The sequence below is a fragment of the Canis lupus genome, chromosome 6 (assembly GCF_011100685.1).
Source record: "Canis lupus familiaris isolate Mischka breed German Shepherd chromosome 6, alternate assembly UU_Cfam_GSD_1.0, whole genome shotgun sequence".
NCBI classification, from domain to species: Eukaryota; Metazoa; Chordata; class Mammalia; order Carnivora; family Canidae; genus Canis; species Canis lupus.
Window position 1 is genome coordinate 41186268 of NC_049227.1, and position 23699 is coordinate 41209966.

Here is a 23699-nt window from a genome sequence, read left to right on the forward strand (position 1 = left end):
CAAAGAGTTAAAAATAGACCTGCCCTACAACCCAGCAATTGCACTTCTGGGGATTTACCCCAAAGATACAGATGCAATGAAACGCTGGGACACCTGCACCCCAATGTTTATAGCAGCAATGTGCACAATAGCCAAACTGTGGAAGGAGCCTTGGTGTCCATGGAAAGATGAATGGATAAAGATGTGGTTTATGTATACAATGGAATATTACTCAGCCATTAGAGACGACAAATACCCACCATTTGCTTCAACGTGGATGGAACTGGAGGGTATTATGCTGAGTGAAGTAAGTCAATCGGAGAAGGACAAACATTATATGTTCTCATTCATTTGGGGAATATAAATAATAGTGGAAGGGAATACAAGGGAAGGGAGAAGAAATGTGTGGGAAATATCAGAAAGGGAGACAGAACATAAAGACTCCTTACTCTGGGAAATGAACTAGGGGTGGTGGAAGGGGAGGAGGGCGGGGGCTGGGGGTGAATGGGTGACAGGCACTGAGGGGGGCCCTTGACGGGATGAGCACTGGGTGTTATTCTGTATGTTGGTTAATTGAACACCAATAAAAAATAAATTTATTTAAAAAAAGGTTTATATGACATGATTCTTTATAATATTGAAACATGCTTTAACTCAGTATTTTCTGAGATTTATTAATCTATAGCTCTAGTGTAAACTCTATTAAAGGTTCAGATGGGGAATATGTTAAGTTTTGTGGATAGATGATGCTTTGCAACTTTTCTTCCTGCAGTTGTAATACAAAAGCATATGTAAGAGTGTGCCTGTGTTCTGATAAGACTTTATTTATGAAAATAGGTGGCAGAGTGTAGAATTGCTGAACCCATAGTTAATATAAAAATTATAACACTACAGATATCTTGAGTTCCCTAAAAGTTACTTTAGGTTATAACCCAACTCCAACTCCATCCTTATCGTATTCCTTTCCTTAAGAAATTTTGAGCAACACCAGCTTAGCAATTTCTTTCTTACCATGTCTTTTCTGCCTAGAAAATTTCAACTCGGAACCGCCATCTTCCAGTAATTTGCCAAAATGACCAACACAAAGGGAAAGAGGAGAGGTACCCGCTATATGTTCTCTAGGCCTTTTAGAAAACATGGAGTTGTTCCTTTGGCCACATACATGCGAATCTATAAGAAAGGTGGTATTGTGGACATCAAGGGAATGGGCACTGTTCAAAAAGGAATGCCCCACAAATATTACCATGGCAAAACTGGAAGAGTCTACAATGTTACTCAGCATGCCGTTGGCATTGTTGTAAACAAACAAGTTAAGGGCAAGATTCTTGCCAAGAGAATTAATGTCCGCATTGAGCATATTAAACACTCAAAGAGCCGAGGTAGCTTCCTGAAGCGTGTGAAGGAAAATGATCAGATAAAGAAGGAAGCCAAAGAGAAAGGTACTTGGGTCCAACTGAAGCGGGAGCCTGCCCCACCCACAGAAACACACTTTGTGAGAACCAATGGAAAGGAGCCTGAACTGCTGGAACCCATTCCCTATGAATTCATGGCATGATAACTATAAAGAAAATAAAAGACCTCAGGATTGTAAAAAAAAAAAAAAAAAAAAAAGAATTTCAACTCATATGTCATGGTTTCCCTCAAATGCCACTTCCTCAAGGCTGCCTTTCTTAATATTCCCCAGCTGAAGGAAATGGTTCTCCTGTATTTTCATACTTAGTTCATGTCTCTACTAACACTTAACTCAAAGCTGTAATTATTTCTTTGCATGGCTGTCTTTCCCCATTAAATTTTTTATTTCCTAGAAAAAAATAAAAAAAAATAAAAAAAATATTTTATTTGAGAGAGAGCATGAGCACAGGGAGTGGTAGAAGGAGAGAGAGAAGCAGGCTCCCTGCTGAGCAGGGAACCTGATGGGGATCAACCCCAGGACTCTGCTATCACAACTTGAGCCAAAAACAGATGCTTAACTAACAGAGCCATTCAGGTTCCCTGGAATTGGGGAATTTTGATTCAGTGAGGTTAATATCAGTCTGGGAAAGGCAACAAAATCCGTATCAGCCCACTGCATGCCAGGAACTCAGAAATCTGGAAGAGTTTCTAAAATATAAATGTTTTACTCTGCCTGTATGTATCATCTGTGTGTAGGAAGCCCAAGTATAAGCCAAAGAAGCCATCCAATCCTTGCTACTTAGAGGCCAATAGCCCCTGTTCCCAGGGCTAGTGGTAGATGACATAAAACTGGAACCTGGGAACTTAGCATGAGGACAAAGACCCATGAGCATCTAAGTACAATGGAGCCACCCCACTGAACGCTGGGCAGGAACCCTCCAGGCCCACGTATGTATGTAAATGACAAACCAGCACATGGACACAGAATGCTCGGAAGTAGTCTTTCTGTTCTCACACAGAAAGTAGTTATGAGCCCCTTCCCCTCCCTGGGACCCATGCTGGCAGACAAGAGAGTACAGCAGTGCAGGCGGAAGACCAGCTCTGTCCTCAATCCTGGAGCTGTGGTCAGGAGGAGTGGGTGAAGGTAGTCACAGCTCCTCAACTGTAAAACAGGCTTAGGTAGGCCACACGGTTCCGGTGCTTTCTGAAGTCCTTGTCAGTGGACAGCTGCAATGGAAGGAACTTTGTCTAGGTCAATATTCCAGCGAGAAGCCTCTGCCTCTGTCTTCCTGGCTGTGCAAAATGAACTGCACATCACCACTGTTGTGGCCCAGCTGAAGCCCACCCCATTGGAGCCTAGTCTTAGGATTCTGTCAACAGCTACTCTGTCATCTTACTCTGCTGTCCCGCTAGGAATTGTTTCCTACTTGGTAAATCTCCAAGTTAATTGGCAAACTACTCAAAAACAAAGAGTATATGTTTGATTCCTGAATGTTACGCATATGTCTAACATGATAACATTGCTACTCTAGGCATTTCACAAATAGTAGTAGAATGAATCCAAGCTTCCTCTTAAAATATGGCACCACTGGAATTATGATAGCTCACATGGATTGAGCATTCATTATGTTATAGGTACTATGTTAAGTGCTTTTCTACATTAGCTCGATCTTTACAATGTTATCAGATTGACTCTATTATTATACTCATTTTAAAGTAAGGAAAACTGGGTCTTAGAAAAGTTGCCCGAGATCACACAGCCAGTAATATGGGAGCTAGTATTTGAACCCAGGCAATCTGTCCCCTGAATCCATGTTCTTCTGAGAATGTTCTACAGCCCCCTGATGATCTAATACTCTAGTAGTGTATGGAAAGAGCACTGGCTTAGGAATCACAAGATCTAGATTCCAGTTGTCAACGTGCACTTGTCACTTAATCCATCAGAGCCTGATTTTCTTCCTCTATCATCAAGGTATAATTCTCCTGCTCCTACACTTGAGGATTAGGTAATAAAATGTGACTTTTTCCATTGTATCCACCTTTAAAAAATTTTAACAAAACTGTCAGAAAAAGATACCCATATGCATATTCGCACAAAACTGCATATCCTGTCAGGGGAACAAGGACTGTCTGAAGCTCATTCAGACACTCCTGGATAAAAACCTCTGACACATATGAAAGTACCAGATAGAGAGTTCTACACAATTCCAGTCTTATACCTCAGCTTTTAGGGTTCTTTTCTGTAGACATGGAACTTGAGCCCAGTCTGGAGATCCAAATTTCATTGGCCAGGTGATTTTGGGGGGTGGTTTCATCTCTGGGTTATATGTGCCAGGGCTAGAAATGAAAATACAAAGCATCCCGTGCAATGACTTAGTAGCCATATATGAATTCCATCTATATCTGCACTTGGTCTAATTCCTTGAGAAACAGGCAACATCTTAATCATCTTTTTAATGTGGGGCAAGTGTGGAGGTCCCTTGCCTGTTAATGTATTTCTGATTAGGTGTGAGTGTTAAATATATCTAATCTTGACATCCCAGTTAAGATTAAAATTGACTCTAGTTTGAAAAACATTTTGGCAGCTCAGTATCCTTGGCTGAGGATCCCAGGAGTGGTGGGTAAGGAAATAGCCTACCAAAGTCATGAACAAGTACTGCTGTGCTTTGAAACTGGGGATAAAAGTGTAATGATAATTCAATCAGCAATATCAGCAATTGCAGGACAAGAAGGCAAAACCAGTTACATTTTGATTGACATGGCATTTATAATTGCCTTTGCTCATAACACTTGGTCTTTGGGGTAGACTCTTTGCTGTGTTGAAAATCATACTTGGGAAAAAAAAAAGAAATCATACTTAGAATGAACATAGGGGCCAATGTTCAACACTTCCACTTCCTTACTTTGACCTTGAGAAAGTTACGCTCAGCCACTGATCCTTGGATTTCTCATGAGCAAACCAAAGACCTTGACCCTTTGCCTCTCGGCTCCATACATGCTGAATGGCTTCCTGAAATACTTGGTCTATAGGGACCATGTGCTCAGCCTCTCTCTTCTCTTTTCAGTTCCTCCTTGCTCACCACACTCTAGCCACACCAGCCTCCTCCTTATTCTTCCCACCAGTTCCTCCCCAGCTTACAGCTTTTGCACTTGCAGCTCCTCCTGCCTGGGAAGCCCTGGCCCAGATCTTCACAGGGCTGGCTCAGTCTTGTCATTCAGACTTCAGATCCAGTGTCATTTCCCCTAAGGAACTTTCTGGACATCCTTGCCAAAGTAGCGCCACCCATCCCATCACCACCACCCTGTTTACCATCTTCACAGATAGCACATCACCGGGTCACCACCCTGCCTGGTGTGCCTGTGACAGTCCTAGCTCATGGCTACTGTCTTGGTATAATTAGTAAGCTTACTCTCAGACGTGTCATTGCCTGACTGCTTAATTATATGGTAACCATCCTTATCACCATTGGGTTTTTTTTTGTTGTTGTTGTTGTTGTTGTTGTTTGTTTATTTTAGTGTATTTGCTTCCCATCTGTCTGGACTCAAGAGTGTAAGTTCCAAGGAATGAGGAGCCTTGTGTGATGGGTTTGTGCAAAATCGCTGGATCCCTTGAAAGTGCCTGACACTTATAACTGTTGATTGAATGAACCACTATGATTTAGAGTTCTATAATGCCAGAGGTCTGGAAGGTCAGAGGTTGGTGCTTTAAAGATGGGTGGGTGGTTTCCTATTCAGCTGCCATGGTTTCGATGGAACCCCTCCTTTGTACATTCTTTCCTATTGCTGTTTGGTGAAGTGCTCCAGAAGAGAGGAGACATACCCAGGATAAGAAGAGTCCTTTGATGTCCTAAATCGAGGCAACAAGGCATTAAATGGTGCAAAATTTTGTTTGTGTATTTGCTCCTGAGGATTTGCAACCTGGTACATGCCTGGGTAAAGCATCATGTCCTGTTTCTCAGAAAAAAATAACATGTTAGAGGGTGAAAAAAAATATATATATTAAATCCTACTAAAATAAGCATTTTTAATGAAAGTCTATAACATGTGCATCAAAACAAAGTCACTACTGATGCCAAATAAAAAACTTTAAGAGAATGTATACCACATGATTCAATTTTTTAAACTTCATATATATATATAAACCTTTATATATATAAAATCAGTATAATAAATACAAAGCTAAACTATTAGAGTGCTAACAGTACTGTTCATACAAAGAAACTTAACAGTACTAAAATATTAATACATAAGACACTTATTTTTGGTCTTTTTGGAAAAAAAGAACTAAGTTGTTTTTTTGTTTTTTTAACATGGCTCCAGGCACAAAAATAGAATATGAGATGAGAACTGCAACATTCTTAGTGTTTACCTTGTAATTCTTTATGTCACCAGTCAGAATAGCAATGAACTCCTCTTTATTTATTTTTGTAGTTTATTTTTTTCAATTTTTATTACTTTATATTATTTATTTGGGGGGATTTATTTATTTATTTATTTATAAACTGTAGAATGCATTATGTTTTTCTCCATAATTTTGGTAGCTAAATGTTTCTTTTTTTATTGGAGTTCAATTTGTCAACATATATCATACCAGTGGTGCTCATCCCATCAAGTGCCCCCTTCAGTGCCCATCACCCAGTTACTTCAACTCCCCACCCCCCTATCTTTTCACCAACCGTTGTTCATTTCCCAGAGTTAGGAGTCTCTCGTGTTCTGTCTCCCTCACTGATATTTTCACTCATTTTCCCTCCTTTCCCCTTTATTCCCTTTCACTATTTTTTATATTCTCCAAATGAATGAGAACATATAATGTTTGTCCTTCTCTGATTGACTTATTTCACTCAGCATAACCCTCCAGTTCCATCCACGTTGAAGCAAATGGTGGGTATTCATCATTCCTAATGGGTGAGTAATATTCCATTGTATACATAAACCACATCTTCTTTATCCATCATCTGTCGATGGACACCAAGTCTCCTTCCTCAGTTTGGCTATTGTGGACATTGCTGCTATAAACATTGGGGTGCAGGTGTCCTGGTGTTTCACTGCATCTGTATCTTTGGGGTATGTCCCCAGCAGTGCAATTGCTGGGTCCTAGGGTAGCTCTATTTTTAACTCTTTGAGGAACCTCCATGCAGTTTTCCAGAGTGGCTGCACCAGTTCACATTCTCACCAACAGTGCAAAAGGGTTCTCCTTTCTCCACATCCTCTCCAACATTTGTTGTTTCCTGTCTTGTTAATGTTCACCATTCTCACTGGTGTGAGGTGGTATGTCATTGTGGCTTTGATGTGTATTTCCCTGATGGCAAGGGATGCGGAACATTTTCTCATGTGCTTGTTGGCCATGTCTATGTCTCCCTCTGTGAGATTTCTGTTCATGTCTTTTGCCCATTTCAGGATTGGATTGTTTGTTTCTTTGCTGTTGAGTTTAATAAGTTCTTTATAGATCTTGGAAACTAGCCCTTTATCTGATAGGTCATTTGCAAATATCTTCTCCCATTCTGTAGGTTATCTTTTAGTTTTGTTGACTGTTTCTTTTGCTGTGAAGAAGCTTTTTATCTTGATGAAGTCCCAATAATTCATTTTTGCTTTTGTTTCTCTTGCCTTCATAGATGTATCTTGCAAGAAATTGCTGTGGCCAAGTTCAAAAAGGGTGTTGCCTGTGTTCTCTGCTAAGATTTGGATGGATTCTTGACTCATATTTAGATCTTTCATCCATTTTTAGTCTATCTTTGTGTTTGGTGTAAGAGAATGGTCTAGTTTCATTCTTCTGCACGTGGATGTCCAATTTTACCGTTTATTGAAGAGACAGTCTTTTTTCCAGTGGATAGTCTTTCCTGCTTTATCAAATATTAGTTGACCATAGAGTTGAGGGCTCTTTTCTGGATTCTCTATTTTGTTCCATTGATCTATGTGTCTGTTTTTGTGCCAGTACCACACTGTCTTGATGACCACAGCTTTGTAGTACAACCTGAAATCTGGCATTGTGATGCCCCCAGATATGGTTTTATTTTTTTTAATTCCCCTGGCTATTCAGGGTCTTTTCTGATTCCACACAAATCTTAACATGATTTGTTCCAACTCTCTGAAGAAAGTCCACGGTATTTTGATAGGGATTGCATTAAATGTGAAAATTGCCCTGAGTAGCATGGACATTTTCACAATATTAATTCTGCCAATCCATGAGCATGGAATATTTTTCCATCTCTTTGTGTCTTCCTCAATTTCTTTCAGATGTGTTCTGTAGTTTTTAGGGTACAGATCCTTCACCTCTTTGGTTAGGTTTATTCCTAGGTATCTCATGCTTTTGGGAGCAATTGTAAATGGATTTGATTCCTTAATTTCTCTTTATTCAGTCTCATTGTTAGTGTATAGAAATGCCACTGACTTCTGGGCATTGATTTTGTATCCTGCCACACTGCCTAATTGCTGGATGACTTCTAGCAGTCTTGGGGTGGAGTTTTTTGGGTTTCTATATACCGTATCATGTCACCTGCAAAGAGGGAGAGTTTGACTTCTTCTTTGCCAATTTGAATGCCTTTTATTCTTTTGTTGTCTGATTGCTGAGGCTAGGACTTCTAGTACTATGTCGAATAGCAGTGGTGAGAGTGGACGTCCCTGTCGTGTTCCTCATCTTAGGGGAAAGGCTCCCAGTGTTTCCCCATTGAGAATGATATTTGCTGTTGGCTTTTCATAGATGGCTTTTAAGATGCTGAGGAATGTTCCCTCTATCCCTACACTTTGAAGAGTTTTGATCAGGAATGGATGCTGTATTTTGTCAATTGTTTTCTCTGCATCTCTTAAGAGGATCATATGGTTCTTGGTTTTTGTGATAGGTATGATCTATCACAAGATTTCTTTATGAGTGTTGAACCAGCCTTGCATCCCGGGGATAAATCCCACTTGGTCATGGTGAATAATCTTCTTAATGTATTGTTGGATCTTATTGGCTCGTATCTTGTTGAGAATTTTTGCATCTGTGTTCATCTGAGATACTGGTCTATTATTCTCCTTTTTGGTAGGGTCTTTGTCTGGTTTTGGAATTAAGGTGATGCTGGCCTCATGGAATGAGTTTGGAATTATCCCATATCCCTCTATCTTTCAGAACATCTTTAGTAGAATAGGTATGGTTTCTTCTTTAAACGTTTGATAGAATTCCCCTGGGAAGCGATCTGGCCCTGGACTTTTGTGTCTTGGGAGGTTTTGGATGACTGCTTCAATTTCCTCCCTGATTATCTGCCTGTTCAGGTTTTCTATTTCTTCCTGTTCCAGTTTTGGTAGTTTGTGGTTTTACAGAAATGCGTCCATTTTTTCTAGATTGCCTAATTTATTGGTGTATAGTTGTTCAAAATATGTTTTTAAAACGTCTGTATTTCCTTGATGTTGGTGGTGATCTCTCCTTTTTCATTCATGATTTTATTAATTTGAGTCTTTTCCCTTTTGTTTTTAATAAGGCTGGCTAATAGTTTATCTATCTTATTAATTCTTTCAAAAAACCAACTCTTGGTTTTGTTGATCTGTTCCACAGTTGTTCTGGTCTCTATTTCATTGAGTTCTGCTCGAATCTTTATTAACTCTCTTCTGGTGCTGGGTGAAGGTTTTACTTGCTGTTTCTTCTCTAGCTTCTTTAGGTACAAGGTTAGCTTTTGTATTTGAGTTTTTTCCAGTTTTTTGAGGGATTCTTGTATTGCTATGTATTTCCCTTTCAGGACTGCTTTTGCTGTATCCCAAAGATTTTGAAGGGTTGTATCTTCATTCTCATTAGTTTCCTTGAATCTTTTTAATTCTTGTCTAATTTCCTGGTTGACCCTTTCTTCTTTTAGCAGCATGCTCTTTAACCTCCACGTGTTTGAGTTTCTTCCCAATTTCTTCTTTGTGATTTAGTTCTAGTTTCAAAGCATTATGGACTGAAAATATGCAGGGAATAATCCCAAATTTTTGGTCTGTTGGGACGTGATTTTTGACCTAGTATGTGGTCTATTCTGGAGAAAGTTCCATGTGCACTTGAGTAGAATGTGTATTCAGTTGCGTTTGGATGTAAAGTTCTGTAAATATCTGTGAAATCCACCTGGTCCAGTGTATCATTTAAAGCCCTTGTTTCTTTGGTGATGTGTGCTTAGAAAATCTGTCATTTGCAGGAAGCACCATGTTGAAGTCTCCCAGTATTATTGTGTTATGTCTTAGCTTTGGTTATTAATTGATTGATATACTTGGCAGCTTCCACATTAGCGCATAAATATTCATGACTGTTAGGTCCTCTTATTAGATAAATCCTTTAAATAGGATTTAGTGTCCATCTTCATCTCTTACTACAATATTTGGGTTAAACTTTAATTTATCTGATATGAGGATGGCTACCCCTGCTTTCTTTTCAGGGCCATTTGAATGGTAAATGGTTCTCCAACCTTTCATTTTCAGGCTGTAGGTGTCCTTACATCTAAAATGAGTCTCCTGTAGACAGCAAATAGATGGGTCTTGCTTTTTTATCCAGTCTGAAACCCTGCGTCTTTTGATTGGGTCATTAAGCCCATTCACGTTCAGAGTTACCATTGAAAGATATGAATTTAGTGTCATCATGATACCTATTCAGTCCCTGTTTATGAATTGTTTCTTCTGGCTTACTCTCTTTTACAGAGTGTCCCTTAATATTTCTTGCAGATCTGGTTTGGTGGTTACACATTCTTTCAGTTTCTGCCTATCTTGGAAGCTCTTTCTCTCTCCTATTCTGAATGAGAGCCTTGCTGGATAGGGTATTTTTTGCTGCATGTTCTTCTCATTTAGAACCCTGAATATATCCTGCCAGCCTTTTCTGGCTGCCAGGTCTCTGTGGAGAGGTCTTCTGTTAACCTACTGCTCCCCATATAGGTTAGAGATCTCTTGTCTCTCGCTGCTTTAAGGATCTTCTCTTTATCTTTGGAATTTGCAAGTTTCACTATTAAATGTCTGGTTTTGAACAGTTTTTATTGATTTTAGTTGGGATCTCTCTATCTTCTGGATCTGAATGCCTGTTTCTCTCCCCACGTTGGGGAAGTCTCAGCTATGATTTGTTCAAATACACTTTCTGGTCCTCTGTCCCTTTCAGTGCCCTCTGAACCCCAATTAAACACAGATTTTTCCTTCTGAGGCTATCATTATTACCCTTAACCTTTCCTCATGATCTTTTAATTGTTTTTCTCTTTTTCCTCATATTCCTTCCTTGCCATCAACTTGTCTTCTATATCACTCACTCGTTCTTCTACCTTGTTAACCCTCGTTGTTAGACCTCCAGTTTGGATTGCATCTCATTTAATTGATTTTTAATTTTGGCCTGATTAGATCTAAATTCTTCAGTCATGAAGTCTTTTGAATCCTTTATGCTTTTTTCCAGAGCCACCAGTAGCTTTATAATTGTGTTTCTGATTTGGCTTTCTGACATTGAATTGTAATCCAAATCTGTAACTCTGTTGGAGAGTAATATTTCTGATTCTTTCTTTTGTGGTGAGTTCTACTTTCTAGTCATTTTGCTCAGTGTACAGTGGCTAAAAATGCGTTGTACTGTAAAAAGGATGGGAAAAAGGGGGGGGGGAACCAAAAACCAAAACCCAAAAACAATAAAAAACCAGGAGGGGTATCCTCTGATTCTATATAGTGTAAGTCTCTTGACTTCCCTGGAACTTTCCAGCACTGCTCGGTCTAGAACTTGCTCTTCCCCTTCCCTTACAGCTGGTCTTCTGGGGGAGGGGCCTGTTGTGCTGATTCTCAGGTGTGTGCACCTGGGGGAGCTGCTCCGCCCCCTGCCAGGTGCAGGCTGCAGTGGGAGCCGTTTATCCTGTGAGGCCTCTATTCCCTGTCATCCCTGCTCTGTCCCAGGCACTGGGTGACACAAGGAGGAACAACAAGACTGGCAGCGGCCAGCTCTCCAGCCCTGGATTTAGCTCCCGCAGTAACTACTGCAGCTCCCAGTCCACACTGGCCTGGATGCTCCCGGTGGTGGTGGGCGCTGATCTGCACAGCTTGGGGGCATCCGGCGGCAGGAGTGTCCTCACTGTCCTGTGTCCTCCCAAGTTCCGCCTGTCCCAAGGGGAGCGCTGGATCCTGGGCTGTGTCCCTTGGTGCCCTGGGCTCCGGGGCCTGCACGGGTGGAATTGCATTGCCAGGGCCGCGCAGCCCGCTCCGCGTGCAGCCGCCGCCTGAGCCGCCCCTCGAGCTGCTCCGGGGCCACTGGGATACGCGCTCCAGCTCTTTAAGGTGCTCGGCCCGCAGTGTGTGGTGCACTCTCCCCAGGGTGCAGTTCCTCTGTTAGTTAACCCAGGAACCTGGGGGCTCCACTCCTCCTCCTGGGATCCTGCCTGAGCTCCTTGAGAGCGCCTTTCCATCCAGGAAGATTATTAAAGTTCCTGTATCTCTGGGCCTGGGTTTTCCTGTCCTGGGGGCTCTCTCCCGGGCCTTATCCCGGCTCCTCGTGGGGCCCCTCCCCCACTGGATGCTTTTTAATTTTTTTCTTCTTCCTACTTTGTTAGAAGTGTGAACTCTTCTCACTGTGGCATTCCAGCTGTTCTCTCTTTAAATCTTAGGCCAAATTCATAGGTTTTTGGGATGATTTGAAAGTTATCTAGGTAAGTTGTTGAGGACTGGTGACTTGGGGACCCTACTACTCCACCATCTTGCCCCACCCCTGCAATGAACTCCTCTTGATTTATTTTCCATCACCATCTTTAACAAATTCTTCTATCATAGCCCAAAGTTCTATATAATATAATATAATAATATAATATAATATAATATAGGCCAATTCATCCTCTTTCAGTTCATGTATCAGTTATAGTTTCACTACCCAGGCTATAGATACAGGGAGAAAATCAAGATAAGTATGGGTTTGGCTAGCCAAAGATATACATGCTGAGGTTGCAGAAAGAGATCTATGGGAGGTAAAGGAACAAGGTGACTTTGGATCTGCTGCCCCTACCATTCCACTCAGAATTTTTTTTAGAGCCTGTATCCCTCTCTTTGAGTGCAAGAGTCAGAAAAATGCCCAACAACAGATTAGGATCCAATACAGAAGACTTTTAGAATTGAAATCCAATCACACAAAAGGAGTTCAAAAGTAGGAATTTGCTTTTTAAGTGGCAAGATAATAGGATGCATGTAAATAAACTTTGATACTTAATGTCAGCTGTGTCAGCCCTGAAGCAGGGTCTTGGTACCATTTCTTTCCAGAATTGTTTTCCACTCTCCAGGGACTCTCACACACATTTGAGATGCTAACACCTAAGCTTCTCAGATAGACTTCTTCGTAGTTTTTGTCTAAATATTTTTCTTGAATTTCAGGGCACATTTTATGGTAACCTCCTGCTCTCCCAACTTCATTCCCTGATGCAAATACATGCAGCAACATGGATCCCAGTAAAATCTAAGCACATTCAGCCATTTCTAACCTTGTTGATTGTCTTAAACCTCTCAGCTGTTCTGGCACCAAAAGTATATCCTTTTTTACTGGTCGGGATCTTAGAGAGGTTATATGCCAATCCATACACCTTCAGGTAGTATATAAAGAAAAAGAAAGAAAACATGTAGAGAATATTACAGTCATCAAAACAGAGTGGGCTCAAAATGTTCTTATCTGAATGTCCTTTGCAAAAGTTGCTTTTTCTATCTTAACTCCTCTGAGTGACGACCATAGAAACAATGATATAAGCAAGGCAGGCATACCAGTCTGCAAAGAAATGTGGCTGGCCAGGTAGAGTAAATGACCTTCCTGTGTATTCCAGTGTATCCAGTCCTGTAAGCCCCTGAGCTGAATTTGCCCTAATCCCACCCTCAGTCTGATTACATTATTTCATAAACTGACCTAGCATCACAGCCACATTCCAAATTTGGACTAATGGGAGGCTTTGATTCAGAGACTTTTGAAGGCCGGAATGCAGTGAGGACTGTATGAAGAAAGGGTTGCGTTTGGTGGATGTTGGAAGTGGAGCAAAAGGGTCCCTTAATTTCTGACATTGGACCTGACAGCTGGCTGCAGAGGACCAGGGCACCTTCTCATGTTGCCACCCCAAAGATTACAAATCCTGTGAGTTTTTCTTCCATGGAACCTGGGTATCCTCGCATAGTCAGGGGACCGAAACCCACCCAAGAGAAGGTGAATACTCACATCTTCTGCTATGTAACATCCAGGGCCTCTGTGGGGCGCTCCTCGAAGAGGGAGAAACTTGTTCCCCAACAAGCTTGGGGGGTGGTGATGAGGAAAGAGCTTCCTCGGTTGACTTGTTCCAAAGGGGTAGTTAACCAGTGACTCTGAAGATCAAGAAAGAGCAGAAACTCCACTTGAGGAAGGCCCCTGTCTGAGTGAGCGCTCTGGGGGTGCGTGGGCTGCGGGGAGGCCCAGATCACTGGGGCCCGATTGAGAACAAACACCTGACTGAACCCGGTGGAGGGGACGGCCTGCATCCCACCCCCGTAGCCTCCCCACTCCTCCTCCTGCCACCCTCGACGCCTTATCACAGCCCCGCACACCCATCGCGCCTTGCAGGGCAGCGCTTGGGTACCGCGATGCTAAAGGAACGCAGGGGCGCCGACACGCCCCCGAGCGGCTTCACGCGCCTGCATCCTGAGGAGCGGGCCCCGCCCCCCTGGGTCCTGGCCGAGAGCCCCGCGATCTCTGCGGGGGAGGGGGGAAGGGGCGGGGCAGGGGGGGCCGGGGGGCGCAGATGGAGGGTTTGCTGGCCTCGCGGCCACTGCGCCTGCGCGGGTGAGGGACTGAGCACAAGGGCTTTGGAAGTCGGGCCACCGGGATGTGGGGCTGAAGAAGGGGGAACGCTGGATTTAGAATACCCCGAAATCCGGACTGCCAGGGTCAGGAACCTGGAAAATGATGGCGAGTGGGATGGGCTTCCAGGACCATGCCTACAGCCGGGGAATGTGGACTAAATGGAGCATAGCCTAGACAGTTCCCTACTAGGCCCCTCTTAGACCCATTTTTCTGCAGGTTGCCCCCTTCTACCTCTAACCGTAGCATGCACGAGGCTTTAAAAGGGTTGGGAGCCTTGAGTGCAGCAGTGGGACTGCAGAGGAATCACAGAAGTGCTTAATAGTTGTAAAACCTTGGCCATCTCTTAAATGTTTAAGTCTCAGTTTCCTCATCTCCAAATTGGGAATAATAATTCCTCTTTATTGGGTAACAGCAGGATTAAGAGAACAGGATGAAACCAATCAGGCCCTGGTACTTGGCAGGTGACAATGGCAAGAGGTTATTATGAAGATGGTATCCAGCCCCATTATGAGCACTCCTATCCTAACCCACAAAGAAACGTGCGGTGTGTATTGGCTTCTTTGCCTTTACCCTGCATATTTTCTTACCTTTTTAAAAACTTAAACTCAATTTGCCAACATACAGTATAACACCCCGTGCTCATCCCATCAAGTGTCCTGCATATTAACACCAACCTGTTCTGTCCTGAATTTTGGATAGCTTTAGGAGTTATCAGATGTGGGAAGCAGCAGACATACAGTGTGACTGGTCCATGCTACTCTTTGGCCTCTGAGGATGACCCTGGGATCCACACACACCCTGGCATAGAACTATCTGCAGGATGATTTCATACATTTAATGTAGGGCTTCCAAGAAAGGTGATACCGGCTACAACAAGATATTTTGCAAACTCGAGGAAGCATTTTGCTTGTGAAAAATTCCTGAGGGGATGCTCCTGGTCATGGGGCCAAGGAGGCTGGACACCCTGCAGTGTGTTGCCCCAATACATGGTGCATTGTCACATGTCTTGCATAACATTCAGATGTCCTGCTGGACTTTATAGAAATAATTGGTTGTACCTGACTTACATATAACATTGATAAAAATTTTTACAAGAAATAATGCATGAAACCCAGTAATATAGGACAAGGTTGTGTGAGAAACAAAGCTTATAAATGAAATAAAGACACACTCTCAAAATTATTGAATAATTTGCTTTAAGCCTTCTCTCTCCTCAAAATATAATTGCAGTAAAACTGATGATAAATAAAATATAAAAATATTGGTATTGATTTGATAACTTTCACTTTCATTAATATTTCAGGTAATATTAATATTTTTAGGTACCCACAGGTGTGTTTTGAAATTACTGTTTACATTACTAGTGACATTAAACATGTTTTGCAAAGTACTTTGATATTACGGCATCCAATTCCTCATTGGTAGACTGGATTGCTTCCGACTAATCTTCCAGCTGAGAAGAGGTAGAAAAGCTGGGCAAAATAAATTATGTATGTTTGGAGACATCAGAAATATACCATGAAAGAATATACAGGGCCAAGATTGCAGACTGAGGGAAAGCCTAAAATGGTGAGCCACAGTTGGTGCTGCTGTTCTCTTTGAACATCTGTTAATCAATAAGTGGCCGAGAAGCAGAGGATTTAAGTGGAACTTTGGACATGTATGTTTCTAAAAGCTGAGGATCAAAAATTAGGCTGGCCATGGAGGATGGGAGACTGGAAAGTACCTGGGCTTTTAGCTGGGACCCTAAAGGGATAAACTCTAGGAATAAGAGTAAATAAAAAATAGACCAGCTCTCCAAAAACCCTGAAATCCACGTTTGTATTTACATAGTCTCCAACATCATTAAGGTAATCTGCTTCTACCTTTACTGCATACCAGAGGGAAAAAAGTAAATTATCTCTGAGTATAATATCATCCAAAGCATTAACTAATTTTATAATTTTTCATGCAAAATGTTTGGCATTCAATATAAAACAGCAACTCATATTTTTTTTTAAAAAGGGTAGAAATAAACCTAAAGGAAATCCAGAGATTGAAATTTTCAAACATGGACTTTAAAGTAACTGTACTTGGCCGAGCTTTTGGAGGAAGCCTTCAGACTGCAGGGTAAACATGCAAAGCAAGAGAAAGTAAGGACCATCAAGCAAATTCTTGGCTTCTGAGGTAAGAGGCTAAAAGAAAAAAGTGATTAGACCCTAAAGACAGGGTCAGTAAAGATCCTACTGTACTCAAGAAAGAGAATTTTTCCCCATCAGTCTTCCTGTTCATGTTACTAATGTAACACACAGCTGTGACCACCTATATCATGATTGATGCAAATTTATCAACTTTTCATTAAAGCCAATCCAAACATCATATAGTCAAAGATGAACTGTTTATATGCTATATGTATCTCCTGTATAACCAATTATGTAATGGTAAACCTGAGAAGTTAAGGTAGAAGTTCAGGCAGCTCTAAGGATTATCAAGGATTCAATGTTTGCATGATAATCACACACAAAGGAACCTATGCAGATGATTGTCTAGGACCAAAGAATGTTTAGACAAAGTTTTATCATGGGGCCACTTCTGATGAAGACTTTAAGTAAAGAATTTTGCAGTTCCCATCATGTAGATTTCTAACCATAGTTATAACATCAAGGATGCCTGATGTTTATGGAGACTGTTTTAGCTTTATCAGACAGTTTATCAGATTTCCTCATCTGTCTGTGTATGAGGCCATTGTACGGATTATTATTCTGGGCGCTCCTGGGTGGCTCAGTTAGTTAAGCATCTGCCTTTGGCTCAGGTCATGATCCCAGGGTGCTGGAATGGAGCCCCACATCGGGCTGTCTGTTCGGTAGGGAGTCTGTTTGTTCCTCCTCCTTTACCTCCCCTCCCTACCCTCCACTTGTGCTCTCTCTCTCTCTCGTGCTCTCTCTCTCTCAAATAAATGAATAAAATCTTTTAAAAAATAAAAAGAATTCTTATTCTGGGAAACCACCTGCTCTTCTGCAGTGATCTAGTTGAACTGGCTAAATAGATTTGATTTTTGGTATAATGTTTTATTTTTTTTAATTTTTAAAAGATTTTTATTTATTCATGAGAGACACACACACAGAGAGAGAGGAGAGAGAGAGAGAGAGGCAGAGACACAGGCAGAGGGAGAAGCAGGCTTCAAGCAGGGAGCCCGACTTGGGACTCGATCCTGGGACCCGAGAATCAGACCCTGGGTTGAAAGTGGTGCTAAACCACTCAGCCACCCGGGCTGCCTCTGGTATAGTGTTTTTTTAATTAATTAATTAATTAATTAATTAATTAATTATTTTTTAAATTTATTTATGTATTTATTTTGGTATAGCGTTTTAAATAGATTTTTGTCTCATTAAAAAATTTATTGAATTAAATAAGAAATCAATTTAGCAAAGGGGATAAAGCTGGTAATTCAATAAATGATAAGTTGGAGAATTTTAGAAGCAATAAAAAGTAGTCAAATAAAAATTGCACAAATAACATCGTCTTATACTATATGTTGGCAAATCAAACTCCAATAAAAAATACATAAAAATAAAATAAAAAAGAGGGGGGGCAGTTGTAAGGGATATATAATACTCCCTATATTCCTTTGTACTATTCAACAAATGCTCCTTTAAGAATGTTACATAAACACAAAGATTAGTTCATGCAGTTCCCAAAGATTTATATGCAAAATATTCTCTATGTCAAATCCTATTTTTAAAGTTTTCAAATAGAGCACATTTTGTAAGGCCAATTCATGTTCTCTAATTCATATTTTTTGTGAGACTAGATTTTTGAACATTTTCTTAAAATAAAACAATCCCAGTGAGGCTTGCAGGAGGGAAAAAAAAAGATAGAAAGAAAGCACCATCTCTGAAAGAACTCAAGACATGAGTATAACAGCAGATTATAAAAGCTGAAAAAAAATGAAAGAATTGGGAATTGAATCAGAAGAAAATATTTAGACTTGAAACTTGGAGATGCAAAAGGACAGGAAATGCAGGGGAAAATTGACAGTTGAGAAGCAACGAAAAGTTTCACTTAGACGCAGATCTTTTTAAAGTACAGAACAGTAAATGTGTTTTCCTAATAAGATTTAATTTTTTCTAGCTATCTTATGGTAAGAATACATTGTATAATGCATGTAACATACAAACTACTTGTTAATCAGCTGTGTTATTTGTAGGACTTCTGATCAACAGTAGGCTATTAGTTAAGTTTTGAGGGAATAAAAGTTATAGGTGAATTTTTGATTACATGGGGGTGAGCACTCTTCATCTCATGTATTTGAAGGTCAACTGGATGTATATATATGGAGAGAGAGAGGGAGGGAGGGAGGGAAGGAGGAAAGAAAAAAGAGGGAGGAAAGGGTTACTAACATCTAATAATTGAAGAATTTGGGGCAAATAGGTAAGATGATTCCTTGTACTGTCTTTGCAACTTTTCTTTAGGTTTGAAAATGCTTGAAAATAATAGTTAAAAACTAGATACCATTACAAAAGTGAGAAAGTAAGACAAGATACCGAGGAAGACACAAGCACAAAAGCATCAAGACCTACAGTGTCCATCAAATGTACGAGCCACTACCCATATTTAAAATTGAAATTTGTGTAAGTGTAAAATACACATCAAAATTTAAAGACAGAATGAAAAAAGTACAAAATACCAAAATAATAAATTTTATATTGGTTACATGCTGAAATAATATTTTGTATTTATCAGGTTAAATAAAATATAGTAGTAAATTTTTTTTATTGGAGTTCAATTTGCCACCATATAGCATATGTTGCATATAGCATATAGCAACACCCAGTGCTCATCCCATCAAGTGTCCCCTCAGTGCCCATCACCCAGTCACCCCCACCCCCCGCCCACCTCCCTTTCCACCACCCCTTTTTCATTTCCCAGAGTTAGGAGTCTCTCATGTTCTGTCTCCCTCTCTGATATTTCCCACACATTTTCCTTCCTTTCCCCTTTATTCCCTTTCACTATTTTTTATATTCCCCAAATGAATGAGACCATATAATGATTGTCCTTCTCCGATTGACTTATTTCACTCAACATAATACCCTCCAGTTCCATCCACGTCGAAACAAATGGTGGGTATTTGTAGTTTCTAATGGCTGAGTAATATTCCATTGTATACAGAGACCACATCTTCTTTATCCATCCATCTTTTGATGGACACCGAGGCTTCTTCCACAGTTTGCCTGTTGTGGACATTGCTGCTATAAACATCAGGATGCAAGTGTCCCGGTGTTTCCCTGAATCTGTATCTTTGGGGTAAATCCCCAGTAGTGCAATTGCTGGGTCATAGGGCAGATCTATTTTTAACTCTTTGAGGAACCTCCAAACAGTTTTCCAGAGTGGCTGCACCAGTTCACATTCCCACCAACAGTGCAAGAGGTTCCCCTTTCTCCACCTCCTCTCCAACATTTGTTGTTTCCTGTCTTGTTAATGTTCCCCTTTCTCACTGGTGTGAGGTGGGATCTCATTGTGGTTTTGATTTGTATTTCCCTGATGGCAAGTGATGCAGAGCATTTCTCATGTGCTTGTTGGCCATGTCTATGTCTCCCTCTGTGAGATTTCTGTTCATGTCTTTTGCCCATTTCATGATTGGATTGTTTGTTTCTTGGGTGGTGAGTTTAATAAGTTCTTTATAGATCTTGGATACTAGCCCTTTATCTGATAGGTCATTTGCAAATATCTTCTCCCATTCTGTAGGTTGTCTTTTAGTTTTGTTGACCATTTCTTTTGCTGTGCAAAAGCTTTTTATCTTGATGAAGTCCCAATAATTCATTTTTGCTTTTGTTTCTCTTGCCTTCATGGATGTATCTTGCAAGAAGTTACTGTGGCCGAGTTCAAAAAGGGAGTTGCCTGTGTTCTCCTCTAGGATTTTGATGGAATCTTGTCTCACATTTAGATCTTTCATCCATTTTGAGTTTATCTTTGTGTATGGTGCAAGAGAGTGGTCTAGTTTCATTCTTCTGCGCGTGGATGTCCAATTTTTCCAGCACCATTTATTGAAGAGACTGTCTTTTTCCCAGTGGATAGTCTTTCCTGCTTTGTGGAATATTAGTTGACCATAGAGTGGAGGGCCCATTTCTGGATTCTCTATTGTGTTCAATTGATCTATGTGTCTGTTTTTGTGCCAGTACCACACTGTCTTGATGACCACAGCTTTGTAGTACAACCTGAAATCTGGCATTGTGATGCCCCCAGCTATGGTTTTCTTTTTAAAGATTCCCCTGGCTATTCGGGGTCTTTTCTGATTCCACATAGTAGTAAAATTAACTTCACCTGTTTCTTTTTACTTTTTTAAATTTTTTTATTTTTTCTTTCTTTTACTTTTTTAATGTGGCTACTAGGAATTTAAACTTAACACATTGCTTACATTATATTGCCATTGAATAGTGCTGATCTAGGATATATAAAACAACTATTACAGATCAGTAAGAAAAAACCAACTTAATAAAAAAATAGATAAAATACTTGAATGGGAACTCAGAAAAAAGAATAGCCAAATAACCAGTGAACATATAAAAAGTGTTCAACTTCAGTAGTCATAAAGGAGTTAGAAATTTAAACCGTAATGAGCTACCCACAAGATGGCTTAAATAGTAAAAACAGATAGCACTTGGTTCTGCTAAGAAGCAAAACAGCTGAATATACTTTTAGTGTGAATGCAGATTGATATTAACCTTGGAAAATTGTTTGGCTGTATCTACCAAAGATGAAAGGACATCCCTATGACCTAATACTTCCTGCTCCTTGGTACTTACTTAGCTAGGAATGCATACAACTGTGCACCAAAAGGCATGTATAAGAACATTAAAAGCAACATGATCCATAATAGTCCCAAACTGGAACAAATGTCCATTAATGGTAGAATGGAAAAATAAGTTTTGCAATACTCAGATGAAGGAATACTACATAACAATGAATAGGAACAAAAACCCTGTGCATGTAACAATATAGCTTAATCTCACAGTTTTTTAAATTGTTTTTTTTAAGATTTTATTCATTTATTCATAATAGACACACACACACACAGAGACACACAGACACACAGAGACAGAGACACGGGCAGGGGGAGAAGCAGGCTCCATGCAGGAAGCCTGATGTGGGACTCAATCCCAGAACCCTGGGATCACACCCTGAGCCGAAGGCAGACGCTCAACTGCTGAGCCAGCCAGGCATCCCAATCTCACAGTTTTGAATGAAATAATTTAGACACAAACATTTACATACTTTATGAATATATTTACATAAATCCAAAAATAGGCAAAACTAATTTGTGTTAGAAGTTAGGATGGCTGTACCTTTTAAGGAGGGTGAAAGCAATTAAAGAGAGGGGACATGAGAGGGCTTTTGGAGAGATAATGGTGATCCCTTTCTTGGACTGGGTACTGCCTATGCAGAGTTCACTTTGCATATTTTATTAATCTGTTCAGTTATGATTTGGACCTTTTTTGGTATTTATGATAGACCCATAAAATAGTTTATTTTTTAACAATCTGGCAATCCTAGAGGAAGCACATTAACATTATTTACTTCTTTTCAAAAATAATATAGTCATACTTCTTTTCCTTTTTCATTGGTTTGTAATTTGTTGAGTATTATCCCTCCTTTATTTTTTTAAGATTTTATTTATTTATTCACGAGAGACAGAGAGACAGAGGCACAGGCAGAGAGAGAAGCAGGCTCCATGCAGGAAGCCTGACACGGAACTCGATCCCGGGTCTCAAGGATCATGCTGTGGGCCAAACGCAGGCGCCAAGCTGCTGAGCCACCCAGGCTGCCCCTATCCCTACTTTAAATAAAGCTGTTCACCTCTTTCTGTTATAAGGAAGCAGTAAGTCTGGAGTGGTAGTAATTTTCTTAATACTAGCTTTTTTCTGGTGCCCACTTATAAATCTACTTTTTTGTTTTCCTAAACTGCTTGTATGAGATGACATTTAATCTTCCTTCTTAATTACAGGCTTATTCATTATTTATTATATGGTGCAAGAGTCTGACTACTTCATAAAGTAGTCACATCTGAGCATTTATATATTGAAAAACATTATTTTTCTTCTTTACAATTGTGACATATTATTCATGGTAGGTTATGTTTCAATGAATTTAATTTTAGGATAATAAAAGGAGTATTAAAAATAATTTGTTACTCAAAGTTACTTGGGTCTGAAGAGGATTGAGAACTCCTATCTAGAGAATAGGGGTTCTGCGGGAGAATGGATGTGTCTTCAGAAGGTAGAAGGAGAGGAACATAGACTTTATTAATCCCACTTTCCAGACTTTATTAAGTACCAGCTTCTCTCATCTGGTGGTAGAGGAATGAACACAGGCTTTGAAGATTCTCAACTGGTTTCCAAAAGGTACTGGTATGTCCTTTACTAGCAACATGACTTTGTGGAAGCTACTTAGGCTTGACATATCTCTAAAATGGCACTAATTATTTCTTGCCTCCTAGGGCTACCATGGGAATTTAAGAAATGCAAGACAAATCTTACAAAGCAAATGACTAGCCTAAAAATTGGCATTTAACTTTTGATAAAGCACTTTTGATCTACCACGTCTGTGTCCAGAGCCACAGCTAACTCCCAGAGTTCCTTTATGGGAATAAATAAATAAATAAATAACCCTTTCATCTGAATGGGTGCCACCTCTTATCAAGGCTCAGGACTTGGTGAGAAGAGCACTGCCCCAGCCCTGCCTGGATCAGGGCTTTTATGGAATCCTGTGCATATACCATCTCTTTCTGGTTAGACTCCCATACCGAAGAAATGAGTTTTCATAGATGTACTAGAGTTTAAGAACATGATTACCATTAGCGAAGTTCCAAAGAAATGGATGGGTGATCCATGGAATGGCTTTGTTGTCTCTCAAATTCTCAAATGGATGAGATGGTATAGAGTTTAAAGATCTCCAAGAAGTTGTGTACCAGATATCCCCATCAGAAGGCCTTTGAATTGACTTTTTTCTCTCATTTAAGAATAGCTCCATGAGTCACCACTCTCATAAAAATACTTTAACCAAGAAAATGAAGGGTATAACTAAGACTGGCTGCTAAGCAGCAGCCCCACCCTTGAAATCCTCCAAGTCATTGTGACATTACTTTCTGAAGGGTCGCATCATGGTGAAAAGGAAGCCAGAAAGGCCCCACTTTGAAAATCATTTCTTCTAATTATTAATTGCACAATTTGGGGCAAGGTTTTCTCACAAGATCTTAATTTCCTTACCTATAATATGGGGACAATATTCACCACACAGGAGATAGCCTAAATAAAGTACCTCATGTCCTGCTTGGAATACTCACCATATTAGTTCCTGTCTCCCTTTCTGTCCTCATTAATTTATTTATTAAACAAGCACTTATTAAACTCTCACAATATGCCAGGCACTGCTCTAGGCAATGGGAACATAGCAGTAAACCCAAATCCTTATCCTCACAGAGGTTAATTCTCCTGAAGGAGGCAGACAATAAAAATGATAAATATATAATATGTATGATATGGCAGGTACCAAGAAAAAAGAAGCACAGGAAGGGGAGAAGGAATAAGGAGGTTTCAATTTTAGG

General features: G+C 40.3%; 2 protein-coding genes across 4 annotated transcripts; one reads left to right on the forward strand and one right to left on the reverse strand.

Annotated features, from left to right (window-relative positions):
- The first annotated feature begins 1024 nt into the window (after nucleotides 1-1024).
- LOC106558923 (60S ribosomal protein L21-like) lies at nucleotides 1025-1539 on the forward strand. Its single transcript, XM_038538895.1, has one exon. The coding sequence runs from the start codon at nucleotides 1052-1054 to the stop codon at nucleotides 1532-1534; it is 483 nt and encodes a 160-aa protein (XP_038394823.1). The 5' UTR covers nucleotides 1025-1051; the 3' UTR covers nucleotides 1535-1539.
- Nucleotides 1540-2365: 826 nt separating this feature from the next.
- LOC611691 (protein pitchfork-like) lies at nucleotides 2366-23173 on the reverse strand. Of its 3 annotated transcripts, XM_038538896.1 has the most exons (6): nucleotides 22948-23173; nucleotides 13502-13644; nucleotides 12786-12884; nucleotides 5192-5319; nucleotides 3591-3708; nucleotides 2366-2598 (listed from the first exon to the last, which is right to left on the reverse strand). In XM_038538896.1, the coding sequence occupies exons 1-6, from the start codon at nucleotides 23123-23125 to the stop codon at nucleotides 2530-2532; spliced, it is 735 nt and encodes a 244-aa protein (XP_038394824.1). In that variant the 5' UTR covers nucleotides 23126-23173; the 3' UTR covers nucleotides 2366-2529. The 3 variants fall into 3 exon arrangements, with proteins under 3 accessions (XP_038394824.1, XP_038394825.1, XP_038394826.1); XM_038538897.1 differs by lacking the exon at nucleotides 12786-12884; XM_038538898.1 differs by lacking the exon at nucleotides 3591-3708.
- Between the last annotated feature and the right edge of the window lie 526 nt (nucleotides 23174-23699).

Coding starts and splice junctions, on each gene's coding strand:
- LOC106558923 (XM_038538895.1), top strand. CDS start 1,052: ATGACCAACACAAAGGGAAAGAGGAGAGGTACCCGCTATATGTTCTCT.
- LOC611691 (XM_038538896.1), bottom strand. CDS start 23,125: ATGGAGCTATTCTTAAATGAGAGAAAAAAGTCAATTCAAAGGCCTTCT. Junction 13,645..22,947: donor TCTTTGGAACTTCGCTAATG/GTAATCATGTTC, acceptor CTTGATCTTCAG/AGTCACTGGTTAACTACCCC. Junction 2,599..3,590: donor AAAGAACCCTAAAAGCTGAG/GTATAAGACTGG, acceptor CTTCCATTGCAG/CTGTCCACTGACAAGGACTT.